The sequence below is a fragment of the Gossypium hirsutum genome, chromosome A12 (genome assembly GCF_007990345.1).
Source record: "Gossypium hirsutum isolate 1008001.06 chromosome A12, Gossypium_hirsutum_v2.1, whole genome shotgun sequence".
Taxonomy (NCBI): Eukaryota; Viridiplantae; Streptophyta; class Magnoliopsida; order Malvales; family Malvaceae; genus Gossypium; species Gossypium hirsutum.
Genome location: NC_053435.1, coordinates 86,559,340 through 86,574,991, shown reverse-complemented (window position 1 = coordinate 86,574,991; position 15,652 = coordinate 86,559,340). Strand labels below are relative to the sequence as shown.

Sequence of the window (15,652 nt, the reverse complement as noted above, 5' to 3'; positions counted from 1 at the left end):
CTGTTTTTTACAATTTCAGAAAATGATACTTACTCAGTTTGGAAAGTCTATAAAGAAATTTCAGAGTGATTAGGGTAGCGAGTTTTGTGCCTTTGCTTCTGTCCTAGCAGATAATGGGATCATTCATCGCCTTACCTGTCCTCACACCTCAGAACAAAATGGTGTTGCTGAGCTTAAACATGGACATATTGTGGAGACTGGTCTCACTCTTCTTGCCCAAGCTAATTTACCTATGGCTTATTGGGGTTCTGCTTTCTGTAGTGCAGTTCATCTCATTAATCATCTTCCTACTCATGTTCTAAAGGGTCACTCTCCGTATCAACGTCTGTTTGGTCATACACCAACCTATGATCATTTTCGAGTATTTGGTTGCTGTTGTTTTCAGTATTTACAACCTTTTGTTACTCATAAGCTTGATTTTCGGTTACAACTGTCTACATTTCTTGGGTATAGCTCGCAACATAAAGGCTATTATTGCTTAACACCAGAGGGTAAGGTCATTATCTCTCGATATGTTATTTTTTACGAGTCTAGGTTTTTATCTCCTGCCACTACGACTTCTAGTGATCTACACTCTCCGTGTACTACTACCTATCTTCCTATTATACGTTCTGTTTCTTCTACAAAGCCTAGGAGAGTTCTTGACACTGAGGTTGTTATGACCAGCCCGACTCGTGTGGTGTCTTCCTATGCTCCTTGTGGTTCTCCACCAGCTTCTCCAATCAGCCCAGTGTCTGCATCAGGGTCTAGTGCTCGAACTGATTCTTTCTCATCTCAAGATGCTCCGTCTTCTCCTGTCTTAGTTTCTGTTCTTGCTGTTCCTGCTGCTTCAACTTCCAATACTCATGCTATGGTTACTCGGTCTAAGGCTGGGTTGTTTAAACCTAAGGTGTTGACGGTGGACACAAGTGGGTCTGAGCCAGTTTCTGTTGAGGAGGCGCTTACTCATCCAGACTGGCGTCTAGCGGTGCAAACTGAATATGATGCTCTAATTGCTAACTCTACATGGAAACTTCGTCCACTTCCTCCTAGTCGTAAAGCTATTGGTTGCAAATGGTTGTTTAAGGTGAAGACTAATCCTGATGGGTCTGTTGCTCGACGAAAAGCCCGATTAGTAGTCAAGGGCTGTTCTCAGGTTCTCGGTTGTGACTTCAAGGAAACGTTCAGTCCGGTTGTGAAACCGGCTACAATACAAATCATTCTGTCTATTGCTGTGGCTAAATGGTGGTCTCTACGACAAGTTGATGTAAATAATGCCTTCTTGAATGGAGATCTAACTGAAGAAGTTTTCATGCAGCAAATCCTTGGGTTTGTTCAGCCTGGTCCAAGCGGTGAAAGGCTTGTGTGTTGCTTAACAAAGGCTTTGTATGATCTACAGCAAGCTTCGCGTGCCTGGTTCCACAAGTTGAAACAGTTTCTTGTGTCTGCTGGGTTTGTTCAATCTAAATCGGATGCTTCTTTGTTAGTCCGCTCTTCTTTTGAGTTTACGCTTTATGTGTTTGTCTATGTTGATGACATTGTTATCACAGGCAGTTCCTCTGACGAAATTAATTATTTTGTTCAGTAGTTATATAATAAGTTTACTTTAAAAGATATGGGTAAGCTTCATTATTTTTTGGGCATTGAAGTCAGTCGGTCTTCCTCTGGCAATCTTCATGTGTTTCAGCAAAAATACATTTGCGAGCTTCTTGATCGGGGTTTTATGTCTGACGCCAAAAGTGTTTCTACACCTATGGTGAGTTCATCTATGTTGTCTAAAAATAAGGGTACACCTCTGGTTGATCCAACTTAATATTGCAGTCTTGCGGGTGCACTTTAGTATATTGTTTTAACTCGACCCGACATCGCCTATGTTGTTAATCGGGTATGTCAGTTCATGCATGTGCCCACTACCTCTCATATGATGGCATTAAAACGGATTTTGCAGTATCTACGTGGCACTTCTTCTCATGGGCTAGTTTTTGGCCCGTCTGATCGCCTCTCCTTGGCCGATTATGCTGATGCGAACTGGGGTCTTGATTTTGATGATCGGAGGTCTACTACGGGGTACTGTGTCTATCTTAGCCATATCCCTTTTTCTTGGTGTTCTAAGAAGCAATCAGTTGTTTCTCATTCTACGGCTGAAGCAGAATATCGCAGTCTTACGGCGACCACTAGTGATATTACTTGGCTCGTTTCCCTGTTAGCAGAACTAAATGTCAAGCCCGTTGATCTTCTGGTAATATGGTGTAATAATTCTAGTGCTGTGGCTATTGCAGCTAATCCGGTCCTTAACTCCAAGTTCAAACATGTTGAGCTTGACTTGTTTTTTGTTCGTGAGAAGGTGATTAATGGCGACTTGATTGTTGGAGAAGTTCTAGGTTGTGACCAAGTGGCGGACGTTCTTACTAAGCCTTTATTAGTGTCTATGTTTAGTCGGTTTCGAAGTTTTCTTAGGGTGTTACCACTCGAGGAAGCTGGGTGAATGTTAAGTGCTCCATCAGGTGGTTAGTTTGTTAATATTTGTTGAAGGATTGTTACGTAGTAGTTAGACCTCATTTTCTTCTATATATAGGATTGTGTGTATATTGTATGGGCAAGTAAAAGTTTCACAGAGTATTACTTCTATTAGTTGTTTCCTTTCTTCCTTAGAAATATCTTTCTTTTTCGATTCTTCTAGCACGAACAGAGATGAGGCTATCAATGCTGACCATTTGAGAAAAATTAAGTATATTGTGAATGAGCAAATCAAAGCTGAGTTAGATGTATATTCAAAGGAAGCAACACTTGCTGAAGCCAAGCGTATCAATGGTTTGCAAGCTGTCTTTGGAGAAGTAAGCTTAAGCATTTTCTTCATTATGTGGTTTCTAATTTGGCTTTGAACATTCCTTCTAGAAGTTGTGTTACGCTTTGAATGTAGGTTTATCCTGACCCAGTTAGAGTAGTGGCAATTGGTCGCAAAGTGGAGGACCTCCTTGCAAATCCAGAAAACAGAGAATGGCCATCAATCTCTTCAGAACTATGTGGAGGTTAATTTCTTTATTTGAATGACTTCACTAGAAGTATGTTAGGAATTTTGTGTTGAGGCTGACTTCAATGATGTTTATAGGTACACACATAACAAACACACAGGAAGCAAAAGCATTCGCTCTTTTGTCCGAGGAGGAAATTGCTAAAGGAGTGAGAAGGATAACTGCTGTCACTACTGAGAGTGCTTTGAAGGCAACGGAATTGGGTGACCTTCTTTTACAGAAAGTAGATGACGCATCCAAGATGGAAGTAAACTTGCTAGAGAAGGTTTGTGATATACTTAAATGTTTGTAGGTTCTTATTATCAATGCCTTTATTTATATTTATGTTCATCTTTTATGCAAAATTAGCTAGGGGTAAAAAGCTTATTCTCTCATTTTCATTGCGCATGGAGGATTCATCCTTCTACGAGGGCGTAGCATACCAATTTCCCTTCCATTTTGAAATTTTATTTTGCTGCTTTACAGAAAGTGGCCTCTTTAAAAACGAGTGTGGATTCTGCATCAATTCCTGCTGCCAAAAAAGCTGATATTAGGGCCAAGATTGCGCAACTTCAGGTATCACAGCTTATCTATGAACACCATCAAATTTAGTTTTCATCACCTCAGCTTGAGAAACCATGTTCCTTTTAATTGGTTTGTTTTATCAGAATCAACTGAAAAAGGCACAAAAGAATATTGCTAAACAAAATATGCAGAAAGCAGTCACAATAGCAATTGAATTGGCTAAACTTGCTCTGTATCTCCCGGATTGATGTTGGTTTAGATGCAGCTGCTCTACGTGAAGCAGTTTCAAAAGTTATTCAGCAGAAGGTTTCTAGCTAATGTTGACCCTTTTAATTAATTGAATCTTTTTATCGAAGTTTGCTTCACATGTTTGTGCTAAATGTTGCCAATTAATAAATAGGAAATGCCAGTTATGGTTTTCAGTATCGATGAAACTACAAACAAGGCTGTTGTTTATGCTGGTGTACCAGAGAAATCTGAATCTATCAAGTGATTGAAGGTATCAGAATGGTTGATAAAGGCAGTTGGGCCTCTGAAGGGGAAGTGTGGTAGAGGCAATGGTGGTTTGGCTATAGGACAGGTAGGTAACTTGTTTCAAAATTCGGTTCTGTAAGAACTGTTTGGGTTCTTAGCACTTATATCTTGAATACAGTTGCATGTTGTTCTTTAGACTCCAATCAGAGGCGAATCTAAGGATGTGGCAGGGCCCAGGCCCCCTAATATTATAAAATTTTGATTTAATTATTTAAAAATTTATAAATATGTAGACTATTGAAAATCAAAATTTCATTACCCCTAAAAAATTTTTTTGACTTCGCCCCGACTCAAACCCTCTATAATTTATGGAAATGTATGTTTCATTTTAGGGAACTATTGCATCACGTGTTAATGAGGCTATTGATTTGGCAACTTCATTTGCGTCAATGAAGTTGAGATGATAACCGATTTTCTAAGCTTGTAGAGGAGGGCATTGCTGCTGCTAAATTTTATCATAACAGCAAAATATACGTTGTCCTAATGCATCCCCGAGCGAGCTACTGATTATTACACCACAATTATTTCTGCAATTAAATTGTTTCTTAACTTGCCGACGTTATCAAATACCAGTATTTGGTATATGCAAGAAAACTATGCAATTTAGTGTGTATTTTAATATTTTATTGTGTTAGAAAGCTCAGTTACTTTTGGGTGCTTGAGCTGCTTTAAGTTCCTGAATACGACGGTAAAACTTTTAGAAGGAATAATGTCGGGGGCAGTATCATCAAACGTGCTCTGAAGTTGAAGTCCGTAAAAGTTTTTGTCTGTTATGATTTTTATGTTTATATGTAGAAATATTGAAATCTAGGGAAAAAAAAACCGTAAATTAAGAATTGGGAAAAGTTGATACGTTTGTTAGTTATTACTTTTTTTTTTCTATGGAAACCAGCTGGAGCCTTTTATTAAAATAAAATAAAACTAAAATAGAAATAACACCAAAACCAAACTATAAGAAAAGAAAAGGAAAACTTTCCTAACAATCCCTACCAGTACTTAACTCCGGTCCAGTAAAATGGACCCACTCAGGACTTAAACACCACAGAACCCACATCTCTTCAAACCTTCTCCTGCTAAAACGTGGGCCACCTTAGATATTACTCTTTTAAAATTGCTGACTTATGTACGCGTACCCTTAGATTAACAACAAATATAAGGCTCAATTAAAGTATAAATTTTACCTCTAAAACATTGATTTTTATTTTTTATTTTTACTTCTTGCAAAACTAGATGTCAAGATAACGTCGCCCCTTTTCGTATCAAACGAACTGATTGAATGATGTTACTACGAGTTTCTCAAGTTTCTTATTGAAAACAAGTGGAATTTGAATTTTGCGGGCAAAGAAGAATGAAAATGATTCATTCATCGATCGACATTCCCCGCTATTACATGTCGTTTCGTTAGCAATATTTTTTTGAAGTGTTGATGGCCGGTTTGTTTTTACCGGTAACGCCAAGTCGAGTGCTTCAATAGTTCAAAGACGGTCAAATACTCTTTCCAAGCATCCAAAACGCTAAAACCCTAAACCCCAAGTTAGCGCTGGTGAAGAAGACTGAAAAATATGGCGTCACTTCGGCTCACTCGCTCCGCCTCACGCGCCCTCCTCAGACCCTCTCTCTCTTCTTCACTCTCTATCATCCCTTCTTCTTCTTCTTCTTCTTCATCCTCAACCACGATTACCAGCCCCAATTTCGTTACTCGACTCTATCATTTGTTCCCTGATTTCGAAAATTCTCGTCATCATTTCAACGTTTCCAAGAAAAATCTGTCGCTCCTCTCAAACTTCAGACCTGGAATTGCTTGGATTTCGACCTCCTCTGGCGTCGCGGACAACTCGGGTAAAGGTGATCAAAATAACAAGAATGTTGCGGGGGGTCCCTCCTGGATTGACCTTTATTTGCCTAGAGGAATTCAGCCTTACGCTAAGCTTGCCCGCCTCGATAAGCCAATTGGGACTTGGTTGCTCGCTTGGCCTTGTATGTGGTAAGTCGTCCGTTCTCCTTCTTTCTTTCTTCTTCCTTAATTGTTGTGTTGTTCGATTTGTAAATTTGTTTGAAATTTTGTTGCTTTTGGCATGAAAATCTTTTACATTTTTGTAGGTCAATTACATTAGCATCAACACCAGGCCAACTTCCTGATTTTAAGATGGCGGCTTTATTTGGTTGCGGGGCTTTGCTTTTGAGGGGTGCTGGTTGTACCGTCAATGACCTCCTTGATCGGGATATTGATACTATGGTAGATTAAATGTTTTCTTCACCTTTCCTGTTTGCAATTTCACATGTATTTTTGCTGGCTTATAATCTTAATATATCAAAGTTTTTATATGATTAAGAGAATTAGGAATTTGAACGATCCTAATATCAGACAAATGCACGGTTCGATATTCCAGAGATTTGATTATAGGAGCATTTTGCACGCAGGTAGAACGTACAAAGCTAAGACCAGTTGCAAGTGGTCTTTTGACACCATTTCAAGGCATTTGTTTTCTTGGGTTTCAACTGCTTTTGGGTCTTGGCATTCTCCTTCAACTTAATAATTATAGGTTAGAGTCCTCCTCTTGTCATTACTTCCGGTTATCGTTTAATTGATTTGGACATCTGCAACTTTAGCAAAAAACTTCCCTGATTTTACTTTAGATTTTCAATTGGAATACCATTGGGTTTGATTTAATTACAGGAGTTCTGTTTCATATCATCTAATTTTAAAATTGTCTTTTCTCAATTTCCTTTTGAAATTTGGAGAATCCAATCTAACTAGTTGGTACTCAAATTTTGATGGTATAACTGATATTGCTTAACCATATCTCACAGTCGTGTATTAGGGGCTTCATCCTTGTTGCTAGTCTTCTCGTATCCTCTCATGAAGAGGTTTACATTTTGGGTAATGATATTTACGTATATCTTTTCTTCTTTTATGCATTATATTGTTTATTCGTTTACTGATGATTCATCTGGTCAATTCAGCCCCAAGCCTATCTTGGTCTGACTTTCAACTGGGGAGCCTTATTAGGTTGGTTGGCTGTTAAAGGAAGTCTAGATCCTGCCATTGTGTTCCCACTGTACTTCTCCGGAGTATTCTGGACTCTTGTGTATGATACAATATATGCACATCAGGTACAACTTTATCTCTTGAAAGCTATATGTATTTCCTCCTTTCTTGACAGCTTTTACTGGAGTAGGATCCTAGCTTGAAATGGTCTGTTATTGTTAAGTTTTGAGGAGCTGGTATGGTGTTGTTTAGTTGATTCTTGCCTTTTATATTGGATAAACAAAATATACGTTTATTACATTTTAACTCTGGTTGGACTTAGCAGGGGGGAATAGGTTTGTGATAACTATTGAGGCAGTTGCATTTTAGATGGTAATGGTGAGGAGGGTTGATTTATGCAGCAAACAATTGCCCTTTTGCTAACCTAATTTTTTATATAGAAAGAAGATGAGATATAAATTGAAAGGAGAAATTTGGGGGCTCTAATAGTTTACTGTATCTGTTAGATCAAAAACGAAAATGAAAATTTTATTTGTTAATTGTTTCCTTTTCCTTCAACCCCCCCCCCCAAAATTATATATAAACTGTGACTTATATTATCATCAAATATGGCTAAAGATATGTTTTCCGTTATCTGTTGGGACTATGAGACCATAGGATATTATAGCTGCTTTCTTTGACGTTATCAGTATTCATTCAGGATAAAGAGGATGATATGAAAGTTGGTGTTAAATCTACAGCTTTGAGGTTTGGGGATTCAACTAAGGAGTGGACTACTGGGTTTGGGATTGCATGCATAAGTAGTCTTGCTCTCAGTGGATACAATGCTGATATAGGTATATTCCTGCATTCTATTTAAAATTCATTAAAAACATTTATTTTCACTAATTTTTCTAAGTTGTGTTTGAGCAGGATGGCCATATTATGTCTTCCTTGCAGCTGCATCTGGACAATTGGCTTGGCAGATATGGACTGTTAATCTAACATGCCGAGCAGATTGCAATAGAAAGTGCGTGATAAGTTTATGAAATCGTTTTGTGGTTGCTGTGCTTGTCAATTTATTCTAATGTACCCGCAGTTTTGGATGTAAATAAACAAAATCACTAATCCATACATAAGGATCTTAAACTTCCTTTAATGCCTGCTAACTGGATATTTGCTTTTGCCTAAATGTTTGTTTTTATTTGTACTCAGCTCACATTTCCTTTTTCTCTTGTAACAGGTTTTTGTCCAACAAGTGGTTTGGTGCTCTTATTTTCAGTGGGATTTTATTTGGAAGAGTCTTCTCATAAAGGTATTCATTTATAAATTCTTTTGGCCCCCTAAAGGTGCTAGTGTCCTACCTGTAAAGGGCATAATATAAACAATAATAGATTATTGTTGTAGAAATGATTTTGCTGTATTTTTATGACCAGCTTAATACTAGTTGGTAAGGACTTTATTATTACCTTGAAGCTGGTATTATGTTCGGTGAATCTCACCTTTTTTACCAACCAGGTAGAATTAGACTTCCCAAACTATTGAAACCAAAAACATTTTTTGTGGTTAGGTAAATAATTTGAAGAGGGTTAAAATTTACTCTTCGTACATCAGAAATATTGATACTTGAGCTGTTATAAAAGTTTGGATGGGCTTTTTCATATGTCAAGTTGTAATCTCAGTGTTTGTTTAATAGTGATCAAATTGGGTGTTACTGGTGTAGTTTAGAGGAGAAGCTTGATAATAATTCAGTTGGGGGGTATGAGGAGCCATATTCATAGACGGGCTTTGGGAAGTGTCATTTATAGTGTGGTAAGGAGTACGGACGTGGTTATTTTTCCTGTTAGGACAGCTCAGAGAAGAGAGAGGGGGACAATCAATTTGCAGGCATAACTATGTTACAATATTCCAGCAACAATTATGGCTCAAAAAGAGTGATGTTTGAACCATATGGACCTAAATATTCTTTACTTTGTTCAAAAGTGTACAATTTGATCCCTCTCGAAAAAAGAGAATATTTCCATTTTCCTTTGTGATTGGTTGAATTTTAAGAATTTTGAAAATTATAATATTAAAAATAAAAAATTCGATAAAAACTTCCAAATTTTTTAAACAAATCTTAAAAAATTTATAAAAACTAATGAAATTATAGATATCTTTAAATTTTAAATTTTTTATTATAAAATCCCAATTTTAAGAAAAAGTTCAAACTAAATAATGTTAATTTTTGAAAAAAAAAATTTGAAACAAAATTTTGAAAAAGGCGATAATAAATATTAAAAAAATCAGAATAGTATGCGGTCCCCTTTCACAATACAACATTGATATTTGAACCACATATTTAAGCAGGCATGACATATCCAATTTCAAGCACATACAAAGCCAAGAAACCAACAAAACAAAATTAAATTGGGATATCCTTAAAATGCAAAATAACAATAACTTCAATTTACGTCTTTCGAGCAAAAGGAAAAGTATGTCTCCCTTCAAATCAAAGCTATGGTAGGCAGGCAGCGTAAATGATCAAATTTCTTTCTTATGATGGGCCGGGTTTAGATTATGATGAAGATAAATTGTGTCATATTGGAATTTTAGTATTTACATTCTATCTTATTTTCATACTTTAATCAATTGGTGCATGGTGTGGAATGATTATCAATACATGGTTGGCTATAAAAATAAAAATAAAAATCATTTTATTTTTTTATTTAATTTCCTTCTCGTTTAACCCTTAAACTTGTATTATTTGTCAAATCACCTAAAATGAATGAAAAATTAACGTATATTGACTTTGTTGATGTTAACAATTAACTAAATTTTTTTAAAATTAAAATTTCTAAAAAATTATAAAAATTATTTTAAGAAATTAAAATTATTAAAATTATTTAAAAATATAAAAATAATTTAAACTTTTTTAATAATTTGTTACAGTAAAATTAACAAGCATTAATCTTTCTACCCATTTTAGAATGATTTGACAAACAATATAAGTTTAATGGCTAAAAAAGACGAAAAATTAAATAAATTGTTAAAATGATATTTTTATAAAGTTGAACGGTCAAATAAGTCATTATGTCTAAAACTTATAAGTGCACAATGACTTGCAAATCAGTTTTGCACTTGAATCTAAATAAATATATAAATTTAGTTGTTGCAATTAAAGAAGGGTAAAGTATATAAATGGTCACTCAATTATACCCGTGTTTCTACTTTGGTCACTTAATTTTAAAAAATTTCAATTTAAGCACTAACATTTGTATTCGTTCCTGCTTTGGTCACCCACCGTTAAATTGATAATGGCAGTGATGTTGTGACCTTTTTTTAATTGGTATAATAACATATTTAGTCCTTAACACTTACGCATTCTAACAAATTGGTTCTAATTCTATACAATTCAATAAATTTAACCCTTCATATTTACAAGTTCTATCAATTTAGTCATAAATTCATATTCATAAAAAATAATAAGTATATAATTCATTACTTTCTCCTAACTCTTTTTACATAAATTCAAAAAATAAGAATGGCAAAGATTTTTTTTTCTGAGGTTAGTATTTGGTAGAATGGCAGATATTTTTTTTTATTTCACAAGTAACTTTAAAAAAAATTGTCATGTATTTTTTTAAAAATATTTTACTATTTCCCTATAAGATATTTGTCAACCCCTTAACCTGCTTGTGAAGTCTAAAAACTTCACCGACAGTCTACTAAATATATATATATTACTACTTTATAATAAGGTGATCTTAGGGTTTTTTTTTTACGAGAGATTATAATATCAACATTTTTTCCAATATTATAACATTTTATTAATAATTAATTTGAACCGCATAAAAAGTCTGAAGAAACAAAAATTCTTAATTGAAAAAGAATAGTGATTCTCCGGTCCAAACTCGGTATTATAGGACAAGAAGCAAGTGAATTAGTCAAAATATACTCAACTTTGTTTTGATATTTAGTTGTGTTGTGCGGAAGCGTGTAAAAGAGTAAAATTATTGTACTAAAAAATCACACTAAGTTCAATTCCCAGGAAAGAGAGGTGGATCGCAAGGATCGCTTAAGTACCAGGTCTTTCCTAGCCAGAATATCCCTTAATCGTAATTTAATAGCACAATAAATCACTACAATCACACACACAATTCATGCAGAATAATACAATAAAGAACACAAGAATTTAACGAGGTTCAGCAAATTTTGCCTACGTCCTCGGGCACTACCAAATATATTTCACTCCAAAATACAAGTGAGAATTTACAAAGAGAGAGAGAGAAAACAATGCCTTAAGTAGAGAATGGCAAGTTTGAGATACAGAATGAGAGATGGTTATGCCTATTTATAGTTGAGGTTCAGGGATCAACTTGCAAAGTCACTTTACAATTAGGGACCATATATTGCAAATATCTCAGATTTTATTATGCCAATATCTCGATACCCATATCTTTGACTTTCCAATATTTGATACCCATATCTTTGACTTTCCAATATTTGATACCCATATCTTTGACTTTCTATTATTTAATACCCATATCTTTGATTTTCCATAAATATGGATAATTCCCAATAATCTCCACCTTGAAGATTTGATTCGAGTAATCTTATCTTCACACAATTCTCTCTGCCTTTGTCAACAACACTTGATAGTGCCTTCTTCAACTGTTAAACATGCAGAATATTGATCAAGTTCAAACAATGTTCGAACTTGATTGTTGTTACCACCTTGGTCATCATATCTGCGGGATTATCTGCAGTCTTAATCTTCTGAAGGTGAATTTTCCCCTCATCAATAATTTCCCGCACAAAGTGGAAACGTACATCGATATGCTTTGTACGTGCATGATAGACTTGATTCTTTGCTAAATGAATAGCACTTTGACTATCACAATACACATTAATATGCTCCTGGACCAATCCCAAGGTTTTAACCATACCTTGTAACCAAATAGCTTCCTTTACAGCCTCTGTTATAGCCATGTATTCAGCTTCTGTGGTTGACAACGCAACTATAGACTGCAGTGTAGACTTCCAACTTATTGGTCCTCCAGCAAGAGTAAACACCTAACCAGTGGTTGATCTTCGTTTGTCCAAATCACCGGCATAATCAGAATCAACGTACCCAACAACACCTTTACCAAGTGTAGTATCCTGCTTGAACAGTAATCCAGTATCCATGGTCTTATGAATATACCGTAGAATCCATTTCACAGCTTGCCAATGTCCTTTTCCAGGATTATGCATATACCTGCTCACTATACTAACTGCCTGTGAAATGTCGGGTCTTGTATACACCATTGCATACATCAAGCTACCTACTGCATTAGAATACGGAACTTGTAACATGTATTCTTGTTCCGTATTTGTCGAAGGAGATAGTTGTGCAGAAAGCTTGAAATGAGAAGCCAACGGGGTACTTACAGCTTTAGTCTGCTCGTTCATGCCAAACTTCTGTAGTATCTTCTTTAAATATTGCTTATGAGATAAACTAACTCTGCCATGAGCTCTATCCCTACATATTTCAATGCCAAGGATCTTCTTAGCTTCACCTAGATATTTCATCTCAAACTCAAGGTTGAGTTGAGTATTCAATCTCTCAATTTCAACTTTACTCTTAGATGCTATCAACATATCATCAACATATAAGAGCAAGTATACGAAAAATCCTTCTTGTAGCTTCTGAAAATACACGCAATGATCAAATTTACTTCTTGTATACCTTTGCCCTTTCATGAACTGATTAAATCGCTTGTACCACTGCCTTGGAGATTGTTTTAATCCATAAAGCGACTTTGTCAGTTTGCAAACCCAATTTTCTTTATCAGCAACCTTGAATCCATCTGGCTGAGTCATATAGATTTCCTCTTCCAAATCACCGTGTAAAAATGCGGTCTTCACATCGAGCTGAACTAGTTCAAGATCATATTGCGCAACCAAGGCTAGCAAAATCCGAATAGACGAATGCTTCACAACTGGAGAAAATACTTCATTGTAGTCTATTCCTTCTTTCTGAGCGTAACCCTTTGCTACCAATCTAGCCTTGTATCGAACTTCATTTTTATCAGGAAATCCTTCCTTCTTTGCATATACCCATTTGCATCCAATTGCCTTCTTTCCTTTAGGTAGTGTCACCAACTCCCAAGTCCTATTTTTATGAAGAGACTGCATTTCTTCATTCATAGCTTGCTTCCACTTTACACTATCAGAGTTACTTCTTGCTTCTGTGTAAGTAGAAGGAACATCATCATCTGCAATTGGAAGTGCATAGGCCACCATATCATCAAAGCGAGCAGGCATACGAATCTCTCTTCTTGGCCTTCTATATGCAATTGAATCATGTTGTTGTAGAAGTTCTTGGGTCGAAACTTCTTCATCATTTGTTCCTTCAATATTAGCTGGATCATCATTAACCTTTTCAAGCTCCACCTGCTGCAAAGTGCCACTGGTTGTGTTATCCTTTTATGAATCATTGTTCTTCATCATGGTTGATTCATCAAAAGTCACATCTCTACTGAAAATTATTTTCCTTGTATCAGGACACCAGAGACGGTATCCGTTTACTCCACCAGTTATACCCATGAATAATGCTTTCTTTGCTCTTGGGTCTAACTTAGATTCTTTTACATGATAATATGCAGTGGAACCAAAAATATGTAAAGAATCATAATCAATAGCAGGTTTACCAGCCCACCTCTCCATAGGAGTTTTTCCATTTATTGCAGCTGATGGCAACCGATTAATTAGATGGCACTCATATGTAACTGCCTCAGCCCAAAATTCTTTGCCCAATCCAGCATTGGACAACATACATCGAACTTTCTCCAGTATAGTCCGATTCATACGTTCTGCCACCCCATTCTGTTGTGGTGTATCTCGAACAGTGAAGTGACGTACAATACCTTCATCGTGACATACTTGTAGAAATGGATCATTCTTGTACTTAGTACTATTGTCTGATCGAAATCGTTTGACTTTTCGACCAGCCTAGGTCTCCACCATCTTCTTCCATTTCAGAAATACATCCAAAACTTCATTTTTTCTTTTCATTAGATACACCCATACTTTTCTTGAATAATCATCAACAAAAGTAACAAAATAGTGCATACCTCCCAAAGAAGCCACTTTAGTAGGTCCCCACACATCACTGTGAATGTAGTCCAGAATTTCTTTTGTATTGTGAATTGCTGAACCAAATTTTATCCTCGTCTGCTTGCCCAGAACACAATGTTCACAGAATTCCAATTTGCAAGAATTTGCACCTTTCAACAAGCCTTGCTTCGCCAAACTCTGCAAAGCTTTTTCACCAGCATGTCCCAATCGCATATGCCATAACCTGGTAGCCTCTGAATCTGCATCTTTCGTAAAAGCTGTTGATGTTGATCCAATAACTGTACTTCCATTTAAATAGTACAGATTATTCCTTCTTGTGCCTTTCATCACCGTCAATACCCCAGCTACTACCTTTAGTAATCCATCTCTCAAAGTGATTGTGAGCCCTTTAGATTCTAGGACCCCTAATGAGATAAGATTTTTCTTCAAGCTAGGTATGTAGTGAACATCTGTCAAGACTTGAATTGAGCCGTCGTGATTCTTCAATTGGATTGTACCTACTCCCATTGTCTTACAAGCGCTATCATTGCCCATAAAAACAACTCCACATTCTAGTTCTTTAAGACTAGAAAACCAGTCCTTATTAGGACACATATGGTAAGTACATCCCGAATCCAAAATCCACTCATCTGTATGACATGCCATTGCCATGCCAACCAAGCTAAAGTCTGACTCCTCATCATGCTCCGCTACACATGCATCAGAAATAGCTTTACCCTTTTGTAACTTAGGACAATTCTTTTTCCAATGCTCTTTCTCACGACAAAAAGCACATTCATCTTTGGCAGGTCTCCCTTTGGACTTACTCCTTCTACCAGATTTGTTGCTGTGCGAACGACTTCTTACTGTTAAGACTTCTGTAGTTGTATCTCTGTGATCTTTTTATCTTTCTTTCGAGTCTCAGATCTATACAACGCACTACAGACTGCATCAAATGTGATTGTATCCTTCCCATGAAGCAATGTGGTGGTAAGATGATCATATTCATCAGGAAGAGAATTCAACAACAGTAATGCCTTGTCTTCATCTTCAAATTTCTCATCCAAATTTAGCAAGTCTGCTAAAATTTTATTGAATGAGTTCACATGGTCATTCATCGACATACCGGGTGCATACGTGAATCGATAAAGTTTCTTTTTTATATAAAGCCTATTTTCAAGACTTTTTGTTAGAAACTTTTCTTCCAGTGTATCCCACAATTTCTTCGCTGATGTCTCCCTCATGACAGAGTACTTCTGCTCTTTGGCCAAACATAGGCGAATTGTTCCACATGCCTGTCTATTGATCTTGGCCCACTCCTTGTCATCCATCTTGTCAGGTTTTTCTTCAAGGGCTATATCCAGCTCTTGCTGACATAAGACATCCAGGATCTCACATTGCCACATACCAAAATTATTGGTACCATCAAATTTCTCTACTTCAAATTTCGCATTGGTCACAATAGTCTTTGACGATGACTTTTCCATTTTTTTCTCCTCAATCCCAACTACAGTACGTGAACAGTGCCATGAACGATCGTACTAAAATTATTGTA

General features: G+C 36.3%; 2 protein-coding genes across 2 annotated transcripts; both read left to right on the top strand.

The window, feature by feature from the left end:
• Positions 1-1,594: 1,594 nt before the first annotated feature.
• Positions 1,595-5,099, top strand: LOC107937589 (alanine--tRNA ligase-like). Its single transcript, XM_016870493.2, has 9 exons — positions 1,595-1,735; positions 1,928-2,380; positions 2,532-2,813; positions 2,900-3,008; positions 3,089-3,276; positions 3,477-3,566; positions 3,659-3,821; positions 3,916-4,095; positions 4,382-5,099. Exons 1-7 carry the CDS (start codon positions 1,595-1,597, stop codon positions 3,761-3,763), a joined length of 1,368 nt encoding a protein of 455 aa, XP_016725982.1. The 3' UTR covers positions 3,764-3,821; positions 3,916-4,095; positions 4,382-5,099.
• Positions 5,100-5,239: 140 nt separating this feature from the next.
• On the top strand, positions 5,240-8,616 carry LOC107937599 (4-hydroxybenzoate polyprenyltransferase, mitochondrial). Its single transcript, XM_016870507.2, has 8 exons — positions 5,240-6,033; positions 6,150-6,285; positions 6,471-6,592; positions 6,861-6,930; positions 7,014-7,163; positions 7,739-7,874; positions 7,951-8,047; positions 8,261-8,616. The coding sequence occupies exons 1-8, from the start codon at positions 5,612-5,614 to the stop codon at positions 8,328-8,330; spliced, it is 1,203 nt and encodes a 400-aa protein (XP_016725996.1). The 5' UTR covers positions 5,240-5,611; the 3' UTR covers positions 8,331-8,616.
• Positions 8,617-15,652: the final 7,036 nt, after the last annotated feature.